We start from the raw sequence: 25703 nt of genomic DNA on the forward strand, positions 1-25703 counted from the left end.
TAAACATTCTGAAACATTACGATGCTAAGAAAAACTTTATATCATTTAACTACCTGATAAAATAACTTATACTATATAGGTTTAACAAACTAAAACCATAGATATCTACAAACAAACAAACGATATAATACATTACAATAAACCTAACGTAAACGCCATTACAACAGTAAACTACAGCTCTACAAATTAAACTAGCTGGTGACTGGGCGTACAACACAACAAAACCGTTAATTACATGTCGCAGGCAACAGGAATAATAATTCTATCGAAGCGAGACGAGGTATAGTGAGTGAACTACTACCACAGTTAGTTTTCAATACTGATTATAACATTCAATATTGTACTCTAGTTGGTGTATCACAATCTTTATCTTAATAAACAACAACGTAGCAAGTAAATTCACAAACAAGTTCTTACTTACAATATGTTTACCAGCTTAACGCCTTTAGCAAATAAAAGTTTAGACCTATCAGTTATATCAACAGAAGGACTAACAAGAGAGCACAACCCTAAGCACAGTCGGGCGTAGCACAGTTGGTTAGCACACCTGCCTCTAACCCAGAGGTAATGGGCTCAAGGCTCGCCACTGCTACCATTGTGAGCGTATGTGTCCTTGGGCAAGACATTTAACGGACATTAACGGACATTAACGGACGGGCTCCGACCCAGCGCCCATCAAATGTTTTCATTTTTAATTCTTTTTTATACAATATTAATTCTTTTTTTATACACGGCATACTAGGCCCTACTCTCTAGTAGGCCGTGGTACACAATAAAATTATAGTTATTTTTTACCGTGACGAAGCTCGTGTCGTGAGAGTCTGTTAAACAGAGAGCAAAATCCAGTCACAAGAAACTGAATCCTGGTACTAAAGGTGTGTGAGTGAACAACAATGGCTGAATTCAATTATAGTAGGTTTTATTGATTGTCTTTAGCTTTTAAGAGTTTTTACAATATTTATGTATTTTCTCAATAAATTAAAAGCTACACAAAAGATTTCATCTCCTATAATTTCTCATCTATATGAATTTAAAATTCATTACATAACGTTTTATTTAAATAAAGGAGTTGTAGCGGTTGTCTGTTGTTTTGAGCATAGATTTAATCATATCAGTTACCCAAATTTAACTTAAACCTTTTCATTCTATTTACTCGTCAATTATAAAACCGTATTATTACGACACCTATAGACCGTTGTTAATTGTTTAAAACATGGTCACGATATTTTGGATATTATGTGGCAAAGGTGCCCCGTCTTCCCCCCACCCTACTGTAGGGTGGAGGAAGATGGGACTCCTTTTTACTCTATTTTCTCGTCCCATTTATCGGTAAACAAAGAACATTCAAAGATTTATAAAACTATATCCCCACGACTCCCATAGACTGTTGTTAATTGTTTAAAACACGATCAGGATACTTGGAAATTATCTGCTAAAGATGTCCCATCTTCCCCCACCTCACTATATATAATTAAGCGACATATCTTGTGCTTTACCAGTGACCATAGGAAATTCCATCCGCCCGTTCGGCGAATTGACGTCACTTTCACCTCATCCCCAACAGATTCGTGAGTTTCAACCATTAAGAAACATCTTCCAAATAAAATGTTCTTTACAAGCAGTAGTCGTTTGATAACACATATAAAAGTTATTAAAACAGTTTAGACAAAGGAGTTTTAACATAATGACAGACGTTAAAACATGGTATAGGTAAAACTATCTTAGAAACAGTAAAAAGGCTTGTCTGTCAAACGCAGCACAGGAACAATATAATAAGCTCACAGTGCGTTGTATTCCATTTAAGCAGGAAACTACTTCATGAATAATTTTGTCTGATTACATCAAAACACTAACAAGCTTAGTTTAAATGTTCACACTTTAACAACAAATAACAAACAAACTGAAGATTTCTTACGTCATTTCTGATCTATTTTAATTACCACAATACAACATATGATAATCATATTATTTCATATGGTGTATTGTATGTATTTCACCTTATTTAAAATTCAATAAAACTATTTTTTTTTACTCAAATCACACAAAACAACCAATTCAAGGCACATTTTATTTATTTGTGATATTTTGTTACAAGATATTGTAAATCAATGATTGCAAGGTATCCTAATAAATAATGTGAATTACAAAACCATAACTTGACTGTTTATAAAAGCTTTTAACCGACACCAAATATTAAACAACGGTCATGAAAATATGAATGGAATGAAAAAAACAATTCACAGTAAAATATTTAAATTATGTATTTGAAGTGAAATAAAAATGGTCAACACTCAGTATCCAAATGTGAATACATGTTAGCCACATGTGCATTACATCCCAACATCTACATAAGGTTACTCCAAAGTGCTGATCAATATTTTTAATTCACGAAACTGACTTCCAATTTTTCCTGAAGTTTGTTGTTTGCTGTCAAGTAAGACTCTGATGTCAGCCAGATAGGAATAACAAGATTTACTCTTTTTGTGTCTGAGGAGAATAATGTATGTGATCATCATGTAATGATATAGAATAACCAACAGAAGGAGATAAATATAATAATAGCAAGCAATAGACATAATGGCTACAAAATACATATCCAACAAAATCAACGCCAACAATTTGTACGTTCAAGTTTAACAGATATTTCGCCTAAAACGGCATCATCAGTTTCTTTTTTAAATGGAGATTTTAAAACTCATGGACTTGATTTTCTTAGTTAGGTCTTTCATAACTAGATCGTGAATGTTTACAAGCGACTTCATTATCACAAGGTCAGGGTTAGATTTACACAATTTATAAGCAAGTACTATTATATTCAGCTGATATCTTAGTCTTATTAAAGCACAGATTTAGTTTGCGATTCTGTCTTCACTATTCCACTTATACCCTTATAAATGAAACCAAGTATATGATAAATGACAATATTATGACAAACTGACCTTTCCTCACGAGATATATCAACAACTGTAGGCGGGGTTTTCAAGTTCGATCGAATAACTTGAGAAAAATTCTTCAAAATTAATTTTAACGCGGAGCAACCGACGGAAACATACCTGGGGTAAAGTGGGTGAAGTTGGGGTCGGGGTCGGGGTTATAATAATAAGAACTTACGTTTCATATTTACTGCTGATTAAACTTTTAACCTGGGGAAGCATCACCACACAGAGATCAAGCGTCCATAAAGACCTGGGAATAATATGAAATGAATTTGTAACTTTAAATTTATATATTGTAAGTGAGAGTTTAATAAGATGCATCCCTTGCATTATACATGGCTGTTTTGTTTCATAACCAAGAATAGTGTAGCACGCACATTCACTAAATGGTAGCAGCATCAAACACAGTGTTTTGTTAGAAGTCGAGCTGTTTAAAACCCAAGCTACTGCATTGATACTGTCACCTCAAACCCACAATAATATATTAATGTTGAAAGAAAAAGTGAATAAGGAAATTTTAATCAAAAATATCAAACTAAATGAATATTGTACAAAAAAAAAACTGCAAACATGATTCAATGTCAATGTACGGTCAGGAGAGTTTTACATAAATAATGAAATGTTATCATTTCATGTCGTTTGTGGGAAGTGTTGCAACAACTTACGGTTTAAGCGTGAGAACGTTTAATAAATCCACAATCAGCGCCTGGTCGTCCATTTTTACAGCAGAGTTAATTGAAGTCTAAATGAATATACAAGATTAAGGATAATATTGTGTTTGTGTATTAAAATAATAATGACTTGATTTATGCTTAGAATCAAATAAATTAATTTCAACACATGGTAATTCATGTTGTCCTTTTACAAGCTGCAACCTATAACATCATGTAATAAATCAAAACAGAAAATCACTGAGACAATATATAAGCAAAGGTATAAGATATTTGAGGGTCAGTTTTGGAGTTAAAATACACTAAGCATAAAACACTAAGAAACGTTCTCAACTCAAAAAAATAATAAACTAACAAAAACGAACCATAACGTCACCGGTTGTCCACAGAGCTCGGACTATCTCAAGGTTTTTATGTCGGTTCGTTAAAACCATCCTCATGGAAGATACTCCCTTAGTTATGGTGGTGACAACTTCATGGTCGGTTTTGGTCGCACAAAACATGGATGGCTTGTCTTTCTTGGCCTGGAACATGGATGTTAACATATGATGTAACACACATAACAGTGTAAGGCATACCTGGCGATTATAAATTGGGCAAAACTTATTATAAAGCCATAACCCATGTTCTTTCCTGTATTTTTATTTCGATGTATATGACTGCAGGTTTAGTGTAACAAAAAACATAAAATAAAAGTTCTTTATCTTCACACCCAACATGATGGACAACCCATTTACATTAGTTTGTTTTGCAAGATGTCAACTTAAACAAACACACAATATTATTGGCAATGAAAATGTTCACAATGGTAGCAAGTTGCCCAAACACACAACACTTAATCAATAAAGTGACAATCTATATTACCGGTAAAAAAGCGTTCATATCAAGACCAATAGGATCTTGTCTGTCTGATGGAATAACGGTTGAAATACCAAGATCTGACGCCGATTTTGTTGGCAAGTCATTTGGCTGCAAAAATATAGTTGTTTATTTATTTTGTTAATTTAACTATTTCCAATGTTGTACTTTATATGAAGGGAATCTTGAGTGTTAATTCAATTCAACAAGGATCTTAGAGAAGAAACCCTTTTATTAGCAATCCAATCTCAAACAAAAGAGTATTTATAGCTTTAATGAAAGGTCAATTGTATTACGACTTTAAATACGAAAAAGAGGTATAAAATATACATTGCAAAGTTTGTAAGGTAAAATACTGTAAATAAAATCACCACTATTAGCAATTCGCATAAAACATTAATTTGCTAAACCAGGTGGTGTTATATGTTAGGATTAATTATGAAATGTTTAAATAGAAGTAATTGTTCTTATATTATGTAGAACATACATGATATCAAAATACTGGTTGAAACATACAAATATATTATGTAGTTCTGGGATAATTCTTACTTTTTGTTGAAATATTTTCTTCGAATCATCGTTTGTCAACAAGTTACATGCACCAGGTTTTTCAGGAATATTCTGATCAGTTGATTGTAATTTGTCCCAATTTAATATCGTGCTTGGTTCATTATTATGTTGGGCATGAGGTGCAGGGGTTACGTCTGGTGTGTTCGTGACAACATTGTTTGGTTTCTTTGGTTCTTGTGCTGTGGGCTGCACATTGCTGGCAGGTGTTTCATCGATATTTAATTTGCGCTGGTTTTCATGAAGGTTTGTTGTGTTTGTGGGGTTGGTTTTATCCTTGGTTTGATCTGTGTAATAAATGATATGAATGTGCTTGTATGATGTCACTATATTTCCTTGGTGTGTCAACAGTGATTGAAGGAAGATTTCAAATAAATAATTCACCTAACTTATGAATGAATGAATGTAAATTAGTTATATTATTTTGGGTTTATCTTGAATAAAAAATATGTTACATCTAATTTAATAAACTAGACAAGAAGAGAACAGATGTAATGAATGAGCACATATCATTATAATATGATCTATGAAGAATATGTTTAAATACATGTTGTTCAACACTAGAGATATGTTTCGAATTATACGCATTTAAATTCTGAATATTTTATTTACATTTTAAACTATTTTTATTTATTTTTTTATTATTTTTTAAACTTATGTTGCCATTAGTTAGTAAGTTACAATCATAAAACTTTACCTTTTGTTGCGTTGTTGTCCTTGTCTGGTGATCTTGCTAATATGGAAGGAAGAAAGATTTAAACATATGATATATTCAAATAATATGAATGTTGTTGCCACCAGGTTAAGTATTATGTGAAAGAAATGTTCGGGCGTCTTTGTTTTTGTAATCTGCTTAATGGCGTTGGTTCTTCTTTAAAATCACAAAATGAAAACCGCCAGAAAATTTCTTTCACACTTATAATTAAAATAACTTGTGCTGAAAAACAATATATTCTACTCATTAATCACAAGGTTCCTAACATAATATGAAAAAATGAACACACGCATACAAAAGTAACAACAATTGAGTCTACCTAATACTGTAACGATTAATAACAACTCATCCTTTCATTCAAATATAATCATTTAGAACCATAATACAACTGTGGGGAAGATGGGAAACTATTAGCATATAAATCTCATATTTCCTATGTGGTTATATATAAGAAGAACCATCTTACTTCACCCTACTATGTGTTATATAATAAATATCTAAACACTAAACTTACCAAGTGTTGACGTTGGTTTAAATATTTCATCTTTGGCTTGAGGGTTGATTTGTTTAAATGTAGATTCCGAATTATTGTTGTTGCATTGAACAACCTTGGTCAAAAGATAACAATTTCAGTTTAAATGTAAGTTATTGCATCTTTGTATTAAAAATGACAACAAATAAATCCTATTCATTTAAAAATAATAATACAGAGCCTTGACTATATTTATAAAGTAAAAAAAAATAAGAGTTAAATATTCAAGCGCTAATTTAACATACAATACTAGGAATGTGCCAAGCCAAGCCCAAACTCAGTTATAAATTTTTTTTAATCAAATATTTTTTGTATGAAATTTACATTTTGCAACACTGGGAATTATAAAACTAAAAGTCTCTTTAACCCCAAACTAGGTGTTCTGTATTATTTTGATTAGGAACCTTTTTTAACTGATGAGGAACATTTTCTATTTAAGTCTTCCTCGTTAATGGCAGCATAGGCGCTCGGCAATAATGTTTATGGTGGGAGGGGGAGGGGGAATTTGGACATTGAGGCTCGGCGAACCCGAACTTTTACAACTTCAGCACATTCCTATGCAATACCCTTTCTTTATACCTTAAACATTAATAGTAAAATACACGATTTATCAAATATATGAACCAGTATCACCTGTGGTGGATTTGGCGGAAACTTGGCAGGAACTCCACATGTTGTGTGCGGACGTGTTGTTACATTTAAATGTGATCTGGTGGAATAAACATAATGTTATGTTATAGTGGTGGGGAGTGGTTGCAAGCATTACATCAAAAAACATAGTTGCCAATTGCCATGTTGTTTTACGAGGTTTAGTCATTTCTCATTATATTAGGAAATGTTAATCAAGCTGTAAAATGGAGCATTTTTTTTAATAAACAGTTTAAAATCTCGCCATATTTTTACAGAAGGCACTTTTTAAATACATCAACAACACTTCAAAATACCGCCATAAAAAGTTTAATATTTACCTTGAACTTGGTTGATTTGGTTTGGCTTCAAACTTAATGGACTCTGATTCATGGGTGGGCGATGTTTGAAGTGTCTGTTGCAATGTGATCGAATATATGTTATATGTGATTTCTATTTGAAGAAAAGACTGATTATGCCATTTACATAAATGTGGTACATAATCAGCCTTGGTGTTGGGGTAATGGGACAAATCCGGCATAAATTCCTTAACAAAGAGCTTACCCACATAGAATAAATCATTGTGTTTTGAGCGAAATATTTATATTTTATACAATTCGTTTAACTTAAATTTGGTCGGTTACTTTTTCATAGGAATTGATCATGGTGGATGATACATATTTACACTATCATGCTATAAATGATGCACACTGGTAAGTTGCCACATATGTAACTTTGTGGGTAATTATTTATTTTGTATCAAAACTATATTTTTGGACAACCAATAACTGACCACTGAGTAAAAGCAACTGCCCAGAAATACCAAAAAGTAATAAACTTTAAACATTTCTAGTTTCTTTTAGTGTATTGCCCAAGGAACACATACGTTTATAATGGTAGCAGCGACAAGCCTTGAATCCATAACCTCCAGGTAAGAAGCCCTACACTACTGTGGAACTATAAACACTCAACATATATTGAATTTAGATTAATGGATCTATAAACAATAATATAATAGACATAAAACCTACTTTACCTTGAGGTCAATAATATGAACATACACAATGTTCTGATAAAATGAACATCCCATCTGGAAATAATTTATCATAAGATAACTTATGTTTAGGTAAATATCTTAGCATTTAAATAGGATCTTATTGCATATTATATATAAGTTATTATATTTATATATATCGTGGTTTAAAGTTACATCTACTAACTACAAAAAAAATTCAATTAAATTGACATATAATAAATAAAAAAAAATAATCCAAGTAGAATTATAGAAAAAAACAAAAATTTAAAGATTTCACTCACAAGTTTTTCCCCGGATATTGTGATGTCAGCGGGTTTTCCCCATTTAACGATGACCGAATCAAGATGGTAACACATAGGATCATACGTGTAGGTTTTAAACATATCCTACAATATTGTTCATTAAATAGAAAGTAAAAAACAACATAACTATAAAAAATGTAGATTATTCAGTTAAACTTATTGATATTAACGCACAAAAAAAATATAACAACAGACAAATAGCAGAACCTGTGACGCGGTATATATCTGGTCACCGGATTCTGAAAACATAATTTTTCGAATTCCATTAGCTTCCAGTGGTGAGGTTGATAAAAGCTTGAATCTTTCAACATCGTATATGTTCGTTGTTCTGTTGACATATGATAGTATAATATAGTAGGGTGGGAAAAGACGGAACATCTTTGATTCTTTTCATTCTATTTTCTGGTCCCATTTGGTAGTAAACACAGAACATTTAAACAATTATAAAACCAGATCCTTTCGACTCTCATAAATTGTTGTTAATTGTTTAAAACACAATCAAGATATTTGGATATTATGTGCTAAAGGTGTTCTGTCTTCCCTTACCCTACTGTATAACTAAATAACATTTTAATGAAAATGTGTTTAAATATTTCAGTTTTAGCAGCCAGGCTCTTTATTATCGTAGCTTTATTTATCTTATTTGTTTGTTATAAAGATGGTTATGTAAAGTATTTATAGAGTGATAGATTCTGCCCTGAATTCCAGGTCTCATGGCATGCTATGTTGTAGGACTTCACCCATACAGAGCAAAATGTGAACATACAATGTTGAAGTAATGGGAAAACTGTGGAATAAACCCCAGGTTTTAATGGCATGTCCTGTCCTATGACCTTTCATAGAATGTACATAACATACATATAACATAATATGGCCACCTGTCAGTAGAGCCGGTAGCAAGAAGTAATTCACGAGGATGGAAAGTAAGGCAAGTCACCCCCGCACTGTGATCATTCAACTCATGTAATAATTTACCAGCTGTAATATCCCATAACTGTGACAAGGAGATTTGTTAAAGAAATAACAGGAGGGTACTTTTATATATTATATTAGTGAATCAGTAAATATTTATAAATTATTAAATATAGGAGGAAAAAGTTTTTAATAATTTTGTTTAAGTTTCAAACAACCTAAATAAAAGATATGACAACCAATTGATGCCAAGTATGATTATAACATCGTGTTGATTTGAAACAATGTATAGGATACATATACTCTTAAGACATGTATGTCATATGTATGCATATATCTGTAGATGTTGAATTGGTAAAATACCTATAAGGTAACTAGGTGAAGTAATTTTGCACTTTTAAATCAATGAATTAAACATATATTCAAATACATTAGTTTTAGCCACGATTGAATCTTACCTTACAGGTCTTGTCATTAGACACTGAGCCGATCCATCTTCCATCGGGACTAAACTGAACACAATTCACGCTATCTTCGTGTCCCTGTGAGTGGTGGGGTGATACCATAATAGTATAAACATATTTGATATATATCTCTTAGAAATTGATAGTGAAAATCATAATATTTAAACAACGAAGAGAATCAACAGCAAAACAACATTGTTAAAACGCGCTATGAATAAAAAGGTGTAGGAGAGACTGTCAGTTAAATACATGGCTGTTGCACCCAAATAAACAACATATATGAACTGGCATGGGCGTAACATTATTCCTAAGGTGGCATGTCATTCTCATCTTTAGAACGAGGGTGACATAATGTGATTTAGCACTCCAGTCTTACATCCCAATTACAACGTTTACAAACAGCTTTAAAAACACAACCTCCATGCATGTATGTGTGTGTTGTAGCATCAGCAGTCTTACAGAAGATGCATCACTTTTGAGGGAAGCACTTTGAGTGGAGCAAGCTATTTTTTTCCTGAATTCAAACTTTCTCAGAACTTTTATAATGTAACACAAGAAATAGCTGCACGTGTCTGCGCCTAACCTTGGGTGGCAGGTCTTGAATAAGCGTCCAACTATACCTGCCTTTCCTATACTTAAAAATATTTTCCATATTTGTCAAGACAACCATGCTAAATGTCCAGGATTGTCTTGCATACACTATATAAATAAACCAATAGATCACCTTATAAGTGAATATGCAGCCCTTCCTCCTGATATCCCACATCCTTACTTTATGATCATCCGAACCTGATGTAACAAAGTCACCATACGAATGAAAATCAACGGAACGAACAGCAGCTTTGTGACCCGTTAGTTGACGCACAACTATCAAAACATCAATATATTTACACATTTAATATTAATTATTTTACACGCCATATTTTCAACAACAGACACATAACTTCCACCATGTTGGGCAAGAAATAAATTATTGAAGTAGATATTTATTTCTGATGAATACGAGTGCACAACATATATTGTAGTATTCATAGCATATTCATTAATTTTTTACACTACTAACTTCGTGGGCTCAGTATATGCAGCATGGTAAATTTTAAATTGTGATAAATAAGTAAAAAATTTAAATAAACTAATAAATAAGTTTAAATCAACAGGATTACTAGGGATGCACATTACAGAATAATTAGGTATTCTAGGATATCCTAGAATACTTTATTTCGAATCTAGAATTCCGAATCTAGAATTTCGAATCTTTTTTTATTTATAGGAAAAAATATTTTTACCCACATAAGTCAGTTTATTGAGTCTCTCATATTAGTCTTGTTTGATAATGAGCTGTAAAATGATCAAAAATTGTACTATTGGGTAGTTTTTGCGTCATGAAACGTATAGCAGGCTATGAAAAGACGTTGCAAAACGTTTACTCTCGAAAGTCCCACAAACACAAAAATTTTTTTTTTCAAAAATATTAACTTTTAAAAATTCTTAATATAGTGTATGAGATGACACATGATGACGTCATTAATAAGAATACCGAATCCCGTAATTAGATTCGAATACAAAAGGATTCGAATCTTACAGATTCGAAATTCTGTAATGTGCATCCCTAAGGATTACAACATTGAATCCACCTTTAGAAGCCGATAGATTCCATATTCTCAATGCTCCTGACCTTGAACCAGCGCAAACAAATTCTTCACTTGAATTAAACTGAAGAGTTTCAACAGCTGATGTAAGAGGGGATAATGTCTGGAATGAAATAAATATTAAAATAAATATAATGCATTATGTTCGCACTTCCTTAGTGCAAAACCACTTGCTAGTATGTTGATTATGCTTGTAACAGTCTTTATAACACGGACGTTCTGTTTCACCTCGTTCATGTAACTATTGTTTACAGACAGACATTCCAACCACTCTGCCACAGCGGTATTTATAATTTCTAGTACTGCATACTGCCAATAGAAACCCATAGATCTATATTATAGATGTTTAGTGCATTGCTTTAAATTATCACCGATGCATCAAATTATTGCTAATGCATAAGCTTACGTAAAAATACATAAAACTAAAGTGTTAGATTAAGGTTATGGGTTTAATAGACCCCGTCAATATTATATTTAAACAACCTACCATGATACAATTAGGTGACCCAACATGCCACATGTTAACTTTCCCATCTTCCCCACCAGTGGCCATCACACGACCTGACTTTTTACCAAGCGTTGCGGAAGTAACCACCGACCCATGCCCAACAAACTCCTCTAAAATAAAGTAACGAATATAAAACTAAATCGTGTAACTAAACTCATTAGGCGAGAAATATAATTACAACACAACAAAGCTTTAACGCCAATATATAAATGAATAAACGAGACGTATATACCGGGGTCAAAAAAATTGTGTAAAAGTTGATCATATAACGTAAAAGCGCAAATGTTTTATAAGCAAACGCACAAAAACTTGATGTAACAATTGCAATTATAAAGCAATCGTTAAATCTGTTGTGCAATCAAAGCTAAAATAATTGACTGAGCTTTGTCTGCACAGTTCGGAGTCGAGTACCGCAGTTGGAGCAAGAGGGCCACCTGCACCTCTGCCCACACACATCATGTCGTGTATTTATACGAATCCATTGATTTTACATAAACTGAACAAAACTATATGCAACTGTGCTTAGCAAAGTATTTTCATGTTCGATATTAAAAACTAGTATTTTCATTGATGAAATTTCCCGGATTCGCGCAGCTGGTGAAATACATTAGAAACGATAATAAGTCACAAAACCTAGTTATACAAAATGTTGCTACATTTTATCGCCATAACACAACTTCATTCTACTTACGTAATTTCCATGTAGTTTTGGTTGAAGATGCCATATGTTCGTTGTATTAGGGTTATCTATCAACGAATAATAAATATAATCAATCCAAATATAACGAAAATTACGAATCAACCCACCTCGTATGCAGCATGCAGGCAACAAATTGTTCAATAAACCACAGCAACAAACTTTATAAAATGTGCTTATAATAAGTTTGCTTCTACACAAACATAATTCAATAAAATATAAATTTGTTATATATATCTGTGTGCGTGTATGTTTAAACGTTACAACCAGAAAGCAAAACAACTTTCATTCAACAAACTTCGCCGACATCACTAAGGATTATTTGCACTCTAAATCAAGCTGTTTGTTCAACTAACATAAAAAACATACACAGGCGGGAACAATTGAAATTTAAAAATATTCTTTTTTTCATTTACTATGAATGTTAAGTTATAATAATGTGAAATTGCCCAACAGCATAGACAAAACTTCCCACTTACCAAATCCAAAAGTGGTAAAAAAGAATAGGTAGTTATTATTATATGACTGACCAAAATTGTGACTTAGCATTTTGTAATTGTTTAAGGCGGGGTCGGATTCTGGTTTAAGATACTTCGTAAAACAATATAACATAGTTGTTTTCACGGTACAGAAATTTAGATAAAAAAACAATCAATACCCACAGTGTCTATTTATTATACCTTTACCCTCTTGTTTTTTATTTCTTATCGATTTTAAACTATAAGCATCTTTTAAAACAGAGTGTATAAAATGACCATTACCAGCCAAGTAAACTTTTACTTATTATAAACCAGTCAGTAAGCAAAGAGATTGGTTCAAATCTCTTTGCAGCAAGTAATCCATAATTTGGCTGTTTACATTACAGTGGAAATTTAGAGTTGGAAATTTAGCAAGTTACTAATCTTTTCTTATCTATTATTAAAGCAAGATAAATACAAAGTATATGTTTCACGTGGCGAGCATCGAAGACTAGACAATAGATTGTTGCCAGTTTCGTTTACAAAACTTCCCACCACTATTTTTATAATGATGCGTGCCCGGTCATTAGAGCTTTGCCCTCTTGTTATTAAGAATCACCATTAACTCTGTCCACTGACATAAACATCAAGTATGAAAAACAAGTAACGCAGATCGCCACACAGGATAGGTGTAAAGCAAAAAGGAACTTCGAAAAATAAAATATGTTTTTCAATTATATTTGGCAGAAAATTCTACACCTAAAACAATAAATGTGCAGAAAGAAAATTTGAAACATGATAAAAAAGAATCAAAACAACGTAATGTTATCACACATGAACTTATTAATAGAATCACAGTGCGTGTAATATTCAAACAACTTCATATCAGTATTTCTAAACCTGCAAAAAAAAAATTATTTTAAAAGACTTTAACAAAGTAAAAATAGTAAAATTAATAACATTAACACCTGGTGATATATATGATTATTAGTGATTGTAATACAATATATAATTTATCTGCAAATGACATTCATGAATGTAACTTGCTTTATCTTTTAGTGGCCAGGAAACGACAGTCGTTATAACATTGGTGTTCTATTTGAACATCTCATGCCCGCTTGCGAGTTACCATGTACTTAACTTTGTGGAAAATTGCTATTCTGTCTGGCTGAAAAGGGTTAAATCAATTGCCAATCATTGTTTGTTCAAGGGCACATACGTGACGATACTTCCACTATGGTAAAGCGACAAGCTTTGTACCCGTTACCTCTGGATAAAGGCAGAACCACAAACCAACTTTGCTACAGTGCTTGTGGAATTTTATGCTTACAATGGCTACCACATAATGTTGGAAAGCTACTTCCAGAAATATTATGTTTATTATAATGCAATGATATTTATTTAAACTAACCAATATCAGATGTGTCTTTCACAGCAATAACTAGGCAGTAGTGTTGTAGCAGTTGTTGCAGTAATTCACTTTCATCCAGCATTTCCAATCTCTCGATTCTCTATAAAATTCAAATTGCTTTTGTCACTGATTGGTAAAAGTTATTTGTTCCAAATATTCAGTATAATATACAATTATAGTACTACAGGATAAATGTGTTACTGTTAGCACCTAAATCCTATTATAATTCACAATCGTTTTTACTAATAAACAACTCTCTATTTAAGTCAAATGAGAAAAGGGTATGGAGACATGTCCCATCTTATCCCACCCTACCATATATGTACGCAGAACGTATCTAACAATGCTACAGATATTGATATCAAACCAACACAAACCTACCTGGCGCTCGGGTAATCTGTTATATATCGTCCACATGTCGTCGCAAACAACTTTTGGCCAACCATTATGAACAAATCTTTCCAACTGAACTTGTTTATTCTCACAAGCACCAGCCCCATCTAACCAACATTGTCGCAACTGTAAACATACATGAATGTTAACAATAGAAAAACCCTATTAGAATGACACTGTATTGTAAGAAAATCTGGAGTGACTTAAAAATGCTTACACTTACGGTAGTAAAATATCATACATCCATAAAAAAAAATATTACATACATGGTAACTTGTAAACGGGCACGAGGTGTATGAAACAAAACACCTGTGTTATAACAATTGTCATTGCCACACCATGCAAGGGTGTATAAGATAAATTCATTCGAATCACGTAGACATATTAAAAATTAGAACCTTGGTCTATGCCACACCTTTAACAATAATAGATAAATTTGAATTGTATTATTTAATTTTAATAGATAACAGGACTGGTTTAAACATTTCAATGAAATCTTACTTTTAAGTTATTGATCATGACTTGAGCGAAAGCATCATTCATGTTTACTTGTTCATAGTTGATGAAAACACAATCTTTAAATTTGTCCGAAGCCCATTTAATTATTTTGTTTGACTTGTCTGGGGCCATGTATATTAAAACACATTCAGTGAGAAACAGGGTTGGGTAACTGGAAAGTAATATTTTAGAGTTAAGGACAGGGTCAAACAGTCTTGTATGAAAGTCGAATATAAATCTTAATGTATGTTGGGGTAATGAGTGAATGAGCCAAATCAGGCTTTCTTAGGTTCTCAAAAAGACCTCACCCATATAGAAATAATTATTGATGTAAATTGATTAAAAATCAACAGTACATTTAACCATTTCGTAAAACTATTACCAAGTTGCTTTAGGTCTAAGTTGCCCTGTCATACATTAACAAATATTACATGATATGTTAAAACCTGAGGTCAATTTCAGCATTCACAAGTTGTTCTTCCAGTTTCAATGTATCTCTAATATCACAGCTCAACAAACGATAAGGACCGCAGTGTAAGTAACTTTCATCTGGAAATATAAAAAGCACAATGGGTCCAAATTTAAAGGTTTGGGCAGCCAAATCACATTTTAACGCTGCTACCATTGTGGCGTATGTGACTTTGGGTAAAACAGCAAACAAAAAAATAAGACTAACGGTGTAGAAATGCTTATAGATGAGATTTTGGGCAACTACCATCATATCATTATAAACTTAAAATCTCTTGTTCAATCCATTTTAAATAGGAATCTATAATGTTAGTAATTTTTGTGTAGTGGCACTTGTTGTATATTGCTATGACGGGATCATCTAACAACACGACTATGAGTGCTAGATCAGAAATACAAACAACAAAATCAATAACCATTTATTTTAAAGAAAGTTTTAAAATGTAATTAATATTTTACCACGTTGGGTTTCAATGTTTGGCAAGCACGAACGAAGAGCGGGGTTTCTCCTGGAATATTTAAACTGAGTTACAGTTTTTGTTATTTACAACAATTCTATTAATTAATTTTTATGCATGGTTTAAATCATGAGAATCAAACCAACACAAGAGAGGAGTTAAGAGGTTTAGATATGTGGTGGGTAAGTCAAATGTATCAGAATTGAAAAACTTTGGCATACATATATGTGGTATTTTATTCTTGTTAGTGGTGGCTCTTTAGTGGTAATGAAAAAATGGGTGCAAGGATATTTATTTTAATACTCTGGTGCTAAAAGTTAAGTTTAAATGATCTTAGCAAAAAATGTTTTCTTTAATGAGTGGAAATTAAACAACATTAAGCACAGTCCTAATACTGATCTAAGTCTTAGCATGTAACACAATGTCTAGTAATACCCATGTTACAATTATTAGCATAGGTAATTTACAAAAAAGAGCAATCACACTCTACACTCCACAGATATATAAATAAATTATCAGTAAATATATATTTTGGGTAATTAACAGAAATAAAAGTATTCAAATACAAATTAATTCTAACCCAATGCATCGCATTTTTCTTGCAACAACATCAATAAAATCGACTTCAAAATATCCATAAGGAGTCAGGCCTGCTGCATGCAATCTCCAGTAAGTTGTGTCAAGCCCTGCACCAAGACTTACTATCTGACACCGACGCTCAGTTACCGACACAAACTGTACAAGCAACTTCCAAATGGCTTCAGTTCTTGCATAGTAGCCTGTAAAACTTGTATAAATCAGACCACGCAATCAGATTAGGAATTCCCAAGTTTTTTGATCATAAGAGTGATTATCTAATTTAACTCAACAACAAGTTAAAGGTTTTCTGCGAACTATGTACAAAAACTAGATTCATATATGATAGCTTTATATTCTGACGAGGTACAAGTACAAATCTTTCGCTTGTTTAATATTAGCTTTATATATGACAACAAGTACAAAGTCTGGTGCCGTGGCTCAGGCGCCTGAGTCAAAAACCAAAGTGTCCCTGGTTCAATGCTTAGCAGTACTAACACTGATCAGCATATGAGTCCTTGGGGAAGACACTTATCAAACATTGCTCCAACCCAGCGGTCACTAATTAGTTGTCCAAATTGTAAGCCATATCAAAAACAAAAATCATGCACAAAGTTGAAAAGCGTGTTAACTTGTAATAAACAAGGATAAAAAAATGGTGCAAAAACTATGCTTCGGGTGCGATTTGGTGTCGCTGCATCGGTCGCATAAAGGAATAAGATAAGTGGCAAGGTATAGCATGAACTACGATGTATGGACATGCCTCTACTTATCTCTGGCTGTTTGCGTGATGTTGATCTATGAACCATGAAATTGATATATTCATCTTTCCAATAACCTCGACTGACGGCGTATCTGGAAGTAAAGAAATATATCAATAAACGTTACTTGTTTGTCTTGTATGGTGGAACAACAAGATTCATTATAACATGGATGTTTGGTTTCGCACACCTCTTAACAATCTATAAGGTGCCATGTAAGTAAGTTGTGAGTATTTATTTGGACAGTGCATATGGAAGCAAGCAAAATAATATTTTAACTTCCCTTTTAAGAACACTAGTTTGTAAACAACCATATTAAATCCCTTAAATCTTAATTATTAACAGACTACTTGCTAAAACCATTAAAAACAGTAATTACTAATTAATATTCTCAAATGATTTTTTAATGAACTAATGTTTGAGCGTGGTAGCCTATGATAAGTGTTATCCTTATTCTATAAAAGATATCTGAATTTCAATTAAAGTTGATTTAAAACACAAAAGATTCACATTAAGTATTCTTGTATAGTAGAGTGCGCAATATATTATATAAACAGTATTTTTGTTTGTTTTCAATTCTTACCGTTTGCACATCGATGCATCATCACATGTACTTTGTATTGCTACATCACTGCTTTGAGACATTCAAATATTCTTTGTTTACTTTTACTGTGAAACAGATGTTATAAAAAACTGGAATTAATTCTTTCCTTAAACCAACAACAAGGATCATAATATTTATCATAAAAATACACAACAACAAGATATACTGCGGTAATATAATAAGTTTTCTAGTACAATCTATCATCTTTATTTTAAGTATATATATACTTAATATTGTATAAATACAGCAGCAATACAAGCGGTTCACATAAAAGCAGTAAAGGTTGATATGTCATCATACAAATAAAAAATATCAATATTTCATTTCAACTGTTGATGTAAATTGTAAATTTTGCCGAGAACAATTCTGTCACGCAGAGTTGTAAATAAAACATAGTAACTGAAAAACTGTAACAACGCAGGCACAATTAACTGGTCCCATTTGCTCGACCAAAGCAATAAATGGATTTGAAACATAGCAGCAGTAAAATGGAAACCAAGGAGCCAATTGATCATTCGTAACGGGTGGTCAAACATGAAGAAGAATCTACAATGTGAGGATTCAACAGGCACTGCTGTGTTGTAATTTCCAATGGACATAAAAAGTTTGTTTTCAAATTTGATCACGATACCACGAGGGTATGCACTTGCTGGGTTCCATTTATATGGGACGACATCATCTTTGTATTCTTTCTCCAAATCTATTTGATCAACAAGTTTGTAACCACCCAATAAGCTTGCACACCTATGCATGCGCTCGAGGTATGATGGTGGCAACAAATAGTACGTCAACATCGAAAATGAATTAATCAAAACTGATGCAGTGTGTTGAAGCGACCACACTACGTCATATGAATAATTAGATTTGGTGAAGAACATAGGCACCAAACCAACATAGTAAGCACAAATCATAGAAAAGAAAACAATTTCCGTCATTTTAAAGTTAAAATCCTTTCGTAAAAAAACAACACGTTCACGTATTTGCTCAGGGTCAGGTATTGTATCAAGCCCGTTAAAAGCATCTTTGGCCCAAAAAGTACAATCAGGCTGGTATTGAAATTTATTTGAACAGTTTGGCAAATTATAAGTCTTGCTTCGAGGCTTGGGTTTTTGAAACAAAGAAATAAATTGGCTAAGTTTGTTTCCTTTTGCAAACCCACACAAAGGAAACCATAATGCCACGGGATAACATAGGAACAAAAGTTTCAGGCCCATGCCCAAACCATACAGTACATAAAGATTCTTAACCAGTTCCATAAACCATATACTCCAGATAATAACTGAACATACAATCCACATCAATAGCAATAAAGGATTGTCAAAGCCAGGCCGCAACTGGTCCCAGAGTAATGTCCATAAAACTCTTCTTGAAAACAAAATAATAAGAAACGTTGTAAGGTTGCTGTCAATTAAATGAAAATTTAAAGTTGTTGTGCTCGGTGGTAATGTATTTGGATACCACCATACCGTCTTGTATATATAGATGTATTGCCCAAACAAAGCTAGCAGAAGATATCCGAAGAAGAAAGCTTCAAAAGCTAATCTATTCATTGTAGGGAGTTCGGGTAATATCGGCGGTTTGACAACAACAGCAATGTCATCATTTCTTCCGCAATTATCCATTGTATTGGCATTGTTGGTCAAACACGGTGCAGATTTTTGAGAGTACTTGATTTCTGGCCTTAACCGTTGACCGTGGTTTGCTTGATAAACGGCTTTACGAACAGGCATTTTGCAATACTACGTTTCTATTAACTACTACTGTATCAATAATAACGAGGTTTTACCAAGGTATACTTAGTGTATAGTACACACACACAGCGGCAACTTTTGAGGCCATTTACGAGACTCTCTTATGGTAATATCATAGAAATCTAGGGACCTGGAAAATTGGCGTTAAAGTCTTTAATTGAAAAAAAAAAACACGGAAAACAATATTGTAAAACAAAATCATACCATATTTAAACTGAATTCTCCTAATTTTTTTGGAATGTCCGTCTCTTATCTTAACCAGAGCCATAGAAATACCGAGTAGTCTAACCCATTGTTACGTAAAAGACAAATTGAACGGCAATTTGGGTCCAAAATAACACAGTAGGTATAGGGAAAATGCAATTTGTAAAAAACAAGTGTTATTTGTTTTCTGTATCAAAAAAAGTCAAAAAATGGAATTAGAAGCGGTTGATTTGTGACATTTTAGACATTTAATGGGGGTAAATTTATATGTTTTTTTTTCAAAAAAATGTTTGGTAATGTAAATAGAAGCTGTTTTACGCCTTTCCACAAAAGGAAATCGCAAATAAAACTCAACAAGTTCGTTTAAATTCATTGCGAAAGTCACCGCTTTTGCTCTATTTTGAACACACACAGACGGCAGTTGGACTACTCGGTGTTTTTACGACGATCTTAACCAGATACTTACTGCCGCAACAACATAACCAAAGTTTTTATGGTAGAAGGCGCCATGTATTAAACTCTATGAATACGTTTTAAAGCAAATTTGAAAATTCTTAATAATTATTTTTTGTTGTACTCCACAGCCAGCAAGTACTTTGTGTTGTATAGCTGCATAATGCCCGGTGGGAACCGTGCAATAAAACCCAGACTTCATCCATATGTATCTACGTGCATGTAAAACCATAAAGACGAGACGAAACGTGATCAAATGTAAAAGCTCTTTCTGCTCTCGTATTCTCTTTTCTAGAAATATTTAATTGTTTCCTTTTATACGGAAATTTACGTGCAAATTGTATTTGCTCATGTACAAACGCAAAGAGAAAAAAGCAGAAGCTTATAGTTATCTTTAAACAAGCTAACATTGCTTCAGACATCTCAGACAACTCAGCAACGATAAACTACGATGAATCGCAAAGTTCTTTTCCTTATGCTGCTTCTCGTCGCTGTTCAGGTAAACTCTGCTGGAATTCTACATTCTTCCATAGAGTAGTATTATTTAAATAAAACTAACAACCTAATTGTGCAACAGGTGGACTCTTCATCCGCTCGTCGTCGAAGGATGTGGATCATTTGGGACGAACAACCTAATGAAGAAAATACATTTGAGTAGGTTGATTATGAATTCTGAATTTTAACATTGTGCATCGTTATTTGCTACCAAGGATAATTTTTGGATAAACAGATACTCATGTCGTATAAGTACAACCTGATATAGCAGGCACGGTATAGTGGCCTCATATAAGTTGTTAAACCATCCTCTATAGCATTAATGTCGGGTTAAACCAGCAGAGCATTAATGTCGTGTTTATGAAATGTATCTGGCTGCCGTGTGGCAGTTTGGGCGCAGCAACGCTTATTTCTTTTATCTAAAACGCCTTGAATGCAAGACTCTGGGTTTTTGTTGTAACCAAAAAGACAAATTAAGGTAAAATATGAATATTATACAAACTTGGGTGCTGAAATTAGGTGCTATACTGTCTTGTGCTTAATTATTGTATTGTTTTCAGTATTCTCACCCAGTTGATAGAGGACCACCCCTCAATACCAAGCAATTATGTCGAATAAAATGGTAACGTAAATTACAAATTGATTATGTGATTCAATACTCATATGTTAAAAACAATCGGCAAGTATAAACGAAGTCCAATAAGTGTTTTATCCGCTTAATATTAAGAAAACCTTTATATTTTAAATATTTAATTCAGAAAACTTACACTGTAGGGCTAGGCCGCCAAACAGCGTCAAGCTGATTAAATATAAGTAACATAAAAGTGATATATATTTTTACAGCATTGGCAGTTGTACGAACTTGCAACAAATAAACAAAGAATCAAACACATGCTTGTTCTATCCTTTCGGTCATATATTCGGTAGTCGTGTCTTAGTGACTATAAAGGGCACAAACAAAGTAATGTCGAAACCGAAGTATATCGGGTTCGATGCTCAAATCAATTTGCTTGTGTCATTCGGCAGTAGCATCGTGGTACAAATATATCAGTAACCAACAAAGCGGTTTTCAGTTGCCATTGGTGACTGTGAAGCAGTATGGTAGAACCATAAATATCTAAATATGTTTAGGTATCTATTGTAGAACGCATTTTTACATGTATTATAAAAACTTATTATTATTACGTATAAGGATTGAGTGATTGGTAAAGAACATGTGTAAATACGCTTTGTACAACTCCCGTACCCTTGTATACTCACATTAGTTAACCTTGTCGTTGCTTAAAATCGCTTGTTTTCGTGAATTTGGATAAACCAAAGAGATTAAAACCATCTCTTTGGATAAACCGTGGTTTTAATCTCTTTGGATAAACCGTAATCACGCAGTAATTAGGTAATGTTGGAAGTTAATATTAATCATATGTTGTTGAATTAAAAATATTGTTTCAATTAAGATTAAAAATGTTTGCTAAAGTGTCCCATCTTTCCCCACTCCTCGCAGTAGCAAACTATAATAGTGCATGTTAAACGTGGCTCAAGTTGTATTCCACAGCCAGCAAGTACTTTGTGTTGTATAGCTGCATAATGCCCGGTGGGAACCGTGCAATTAAACCCAGACTTCATCCATATGTATCTACGTACATGTAAATCCATAAAGACGAGACGAAACGTGATCAAATGTAAAAGCTCTTTCTGCACTCGCATTCTCTTTTCTAGAAATATTCGATTGTTCCCTTTTATACGGAAATTTCCTTTTATGTTTAACAACATACAGATACCACGTTGGAGACTCACCACTCGATTTCCCTTCGTCTTGTTTCACTAGTAACGTAGAATGTAGATAACTACACTGGTATTAATGATGTGTATGATATTTTTGTTCAATGAATAACGAAGCGATAGACTCCTTAAGATAAGGACTGGAACCTGCTATGCTGTTTGTAAATTAAGTCCGAGGGTTAACTTAAGTCCTAGATTAACATGACTTCTAGATAAGTCAAAATCTTGGTCTTGTCTGCAGTTTCTTCAGCTGCCCACACCTTTTCAGCCCTCGCTTCTGACGTAGACGATGGTGCTGGGCGTCAGACTGACGTCAATTGCTTCAGAGCTGATTTAGGTACTACAGGAAATATTGAAGGCGGTTCTTTAGGCCGTTTTGCCGCCACCAACTGACACCCGTTTACAGTTGAAAGGATTTCTTTTGCACTTGGCATGATAATACTCATATCGTGCTCTCCTTAGGATCTATAAAAAATACGCTTTGTACAACTCCCGTAGCCTTGTATACTCACATTAGTTAACCTTGTCGTTGCTTAAAATCGCTTGTTTTCGTGAATTTGGATAAACCGTAATCACGCAGTAATTAGGTAATCTGAGAAGTTCATATTATTCATATGATGTTGAATTAAAAATAATGTTTCAATTACGATTAATGATAATACGGTATAAGAATAGTGCATTTAATGCGTCCCCACTTAAATGCTAATAGTTTGATTCAGTCGTGATTCGTTGTGTGGATTTCTTATCTCACAAACACGTGCCGTCCCAGACATTGTTTCCGCTATGTAAAGTGCATAAGGAAAGTAATCGTTAATTAATCGCTCATCGTGCGGTTTTAAATCTGAAAATACAGTCTAAAAATTATAAATATATATTATGATTTGATTTAAATCAAGAGATTAAAAACAATGCTAGAATTAAGAATTGAGATAAGTGCGGAATAAACTCACGAAAACAACAACAACAACAACAACAACAAATATTCGACGAAAAAGGATCTATATGACCACTAACGTGCTCAAAAGCTATAGCAGTAAGGTGAGGAAAAGACTGTTTAAACTAGATTTTCAAAGCGTACAGTATTGTTAGGTGTTATCTACGTGTATTCCTAATAATAAAATTACTTATTAGTAAAAATAAACAATGATTATAAACTGTTTCATTTTACCCTGTGTGTTTTAGAAATCGTTAATTTACGCTTGTTGTGCGAATCGCTAAATAACTCCTCGTGTGTTTTAATATATTTTGTGAATTGTTCTCAATTAATAAAGAAATGATAGTACTGATTTGTAGTATTACCCAAAAACCGTCTTGTATTTTGATTTTGGAAGTATTGGACAATGTGTGCTAAAGTGTCCCATCTTCCCCCACTCCTCGCAGAAGCAAACTATAATAGTGCATGTTAAACGTGGCTCAAGTTGTATTCCACAGCCAGCAAGTACTTTGTGTTGTATAGCTGCATAATGCCCGGTGGGAACCGTGCAATAAAACCCAGACTTCATCCATATGTATCTACGTACATGTAAGACCATGAAGACGAGACGAAACGTGATCAAATGTAAAAGCTCTTTCTGCACTCGTATTCTCTTTTCTAGAAATATTTGATTGTTTCCTTTTATACGGAAATTTAAGTGCAAATTGTATTTGCTCATGTGCAAACGCAAAGAGAAAAAAGCAGAAGCGTTTATAGTTATCTTTAAACAAGAAAACATTGCTTCAGACATCTCAGACAACTCAGCAACGATAAACTACGATGAATCGCAAAGTTCTTTTCATTATGCTGCTTCTCGTCGCTGTTCAGGTAAACTCTGCTGGAATTCTACATTCTTCCATAGAGTAGTATTATTTAAATAAAACTAACAACCTAATTGTGCAACAGGTGGACTCTTCATCTATTCGTCGTCGAAGGATGTGGACCATTTGGAACGAAAAACCTAATGTAGAAAATAAACTTGAGTAAGTTTTTTTTTTATGAATTGTGAATTTTAACATTGTGCATCGTTATTTGCTAGCAAGGATAATTTTTGGATAAACAGATACTCATGTCGTATAAGTACAACCTGATATAGCAGGCACGGTATAGTGGCCTCATATAAGTTGTTAAACCATCCTCTATAGCATTAATGTCGGGTTAAACCAGCAGAGCATTAATGGCGTGTTTATGAAATGTATCTGGCTGCCGTATGACAGTTTGAGCGCAGCAACGCTCTTTTCTTTTATCCAAAAAGCTTTGAATGTTACACAATTATTGTATTGTTTTCAGTATTCTCATTCAGTTGATGGAGGACCACCCTTCAATACCAAGCAGTTATGTCGAATAAAATGGTAACGTAAATTACAAATTAATTATGTGATTCAATACTCATGTGTTAAAACAATCGGCAAGTATAAACGAAGTCCAATTTATCCGCTTAATATTAAGATACCCTTTATATTTTAAATATTTGATTCAGAAAACTTACACTGTAGGGCTAGGCCGCCAAACAGCGTCAAGCTGATTAAATATAAGTAACATAAAAGTGATATATATTTTTACAGCATTGGCAGTTGTACGAACTTGCAACAAATAAACAAAGAATCAAACACATGCTTGTTCTATCATTTCGGTCATATATTCGGTAGTCGTGTCTTAGTGACTATAAAGGGCACAAACAAAGTAATGTCGAAACCGAAGTAAACCGAGGAAACCGCTAAATAACTCCTCGTGTGTTTTAATATATTTTGTGAATTGTTGTCAATTAATAAAGAAATGATAGTACTAATTTGTAGTATTACCCAAAAACCGTCTTGTATTTTGATTTTGGAAGTATTGGACAATGTTTGCTTAAGTGTCCCATCTTCCCCCACTCCTCGCAGAAGCAAACTATAATAGTGCATGTTAAACGTGGCTCAAGTTGTATTCCACAGCCAGCAAGTACTT

The 25703-nt window shown here is 33.2% G+C and overlaps 3 protein-coding genes and 1 long non-coding RNA gene across 7 annotated transcripts; 1 reads left to right on the forward strand and 3 right to left on the reverse strand.

Moving 5' to 3' along the window:
• Positions 1–2054: 2054 nt before the first annotated feature.
• Positions 2055–12777, reverse strand: LOC149733252 (katanin p80 WD40 repeat-containing subunit B1-like). 2 transcript variants are annotated; one of them, XM_089881223.1, is made up of 21 exons: positions 12585–12775; positions 12469–12524; positions 11757–11887; positions 11255–11372; positions 10345–10487; positions 9615–9698; positions 9123–9238; positions 8452–8572; positions 8224–8328; positions 7943–7996; positions 7248–7321; positions 6913–6988; positions 6262–6355; positions 5730–5765; positions 5015–5319; positions 4472–4576; positions 3973–4131; positions 3602–3678; positions 3112–3186; positions 2940–3053; positions 2055–2487 (listed from the first exon to the last, which is right to left on the reverse strand). In XM_089881223.1, the coding sequence occupies exons 2-21, from the start codon at positions 12500–12502 to the stop codon at positions 2355–2357; spliced, it is 2154 nt and encodes a 717-aa protein (XP_089737349.1). In that variant the 5' UTR covers positions 12503–12524; positions 12585–12775; the 3' UTR covers positions 2055–2354. The 2 variants fall into 2 exon arrangements, with proteins under 2 accessions (XP_089737349.1, XP_089737350.1); XM_089881224.1 differs by lacking the exon at positions 2940–3053 and having other exon boundaries at positions 12585–12777.
• Positions 12778–13654: 877 nt separating this feature from the next.
• Positions 13655–18222, reverse strand: LOC149733253 (leucine carboxyl methyltransferase 1-like). Its single transcript, XM_089881233.1, has 9 exons — positions 18081–18222; positions 17500–17591; positions 16741–16939; positions 16162–16211; positions 15681–15783; positions 15238–15406; positions 14725–14862; positions 14344–14443; positions 13655–13832 (listed from the first exon to the last, which is right to left on the reverse strand). The coding sequence occupies exons 1-9, from the start codon at positions 18140–18142 to the stop codon at positions 13813–13815; spliced, it is 933 nt and encodes a 310-aa protein (XP_089737359.1). The 5' UTR covers positions 18143–18222; the 3' UTR covers positions 13655–13812.
• On the reverse strand, positions 18201–19965 carry LOC149733254 (transmembrane protein 39A-like). Its single transcript, XM_089881228.1, has one exon. It carries the CDS (start codon positions 19829–19831, stop codon positions 18422–18424), a length of 1410 nt encoding a protein of 469 aa, XP_089737354.1. The 5' UTR covers positions 19832–19965; the 3' UTR covers positions 18201–18421.
• Positions 19966–20323: 358 nt separating this feature from the next.
• On the forward strand, positions 20324–25545 carry LOC149733255 (uncharacterized). 3 transcript variants are annotated; one of them, XR_016385332.1, is made up of 5 exons: positions 23414–23821; positions 24504–24584; positions 24663–24739; positions 25047–25108; positions 25322–25545. It is a non-coding gene; the product is annotated as an uncharacterized LOC149733255 (long non-coding RNA). The 3 variants fall into 3 exon arrangements; XR_016385333.1 differs by lacking the exons at positions 23414–23821; positions 24504–24584 and adding an exon at positions 20324–21008; XR_016385331.1 differs by lacking the exons at positions 23414–23821; positions 24504–24584; positions 24663–24739; positions 25047–25108; positions 25322–25545 and adding exons at positions 20583–21008; positions 21087–21163; positions 21565–21626; positions 21848–21896.
• Positions 25546–25703: the final 158 nt, after the last annotated feature.

Source organism: Ciona robusta, chromosome 7, assembly GCF_009617815.1.
Source record: "Ciona robusta chromosome 7, ASM961781v2".
NCBI lineage: Eukaryota > Metazoa > Chordata > Ascidiacea > Phlebobranchia > Cionidae > Ciona > Ciona robusta.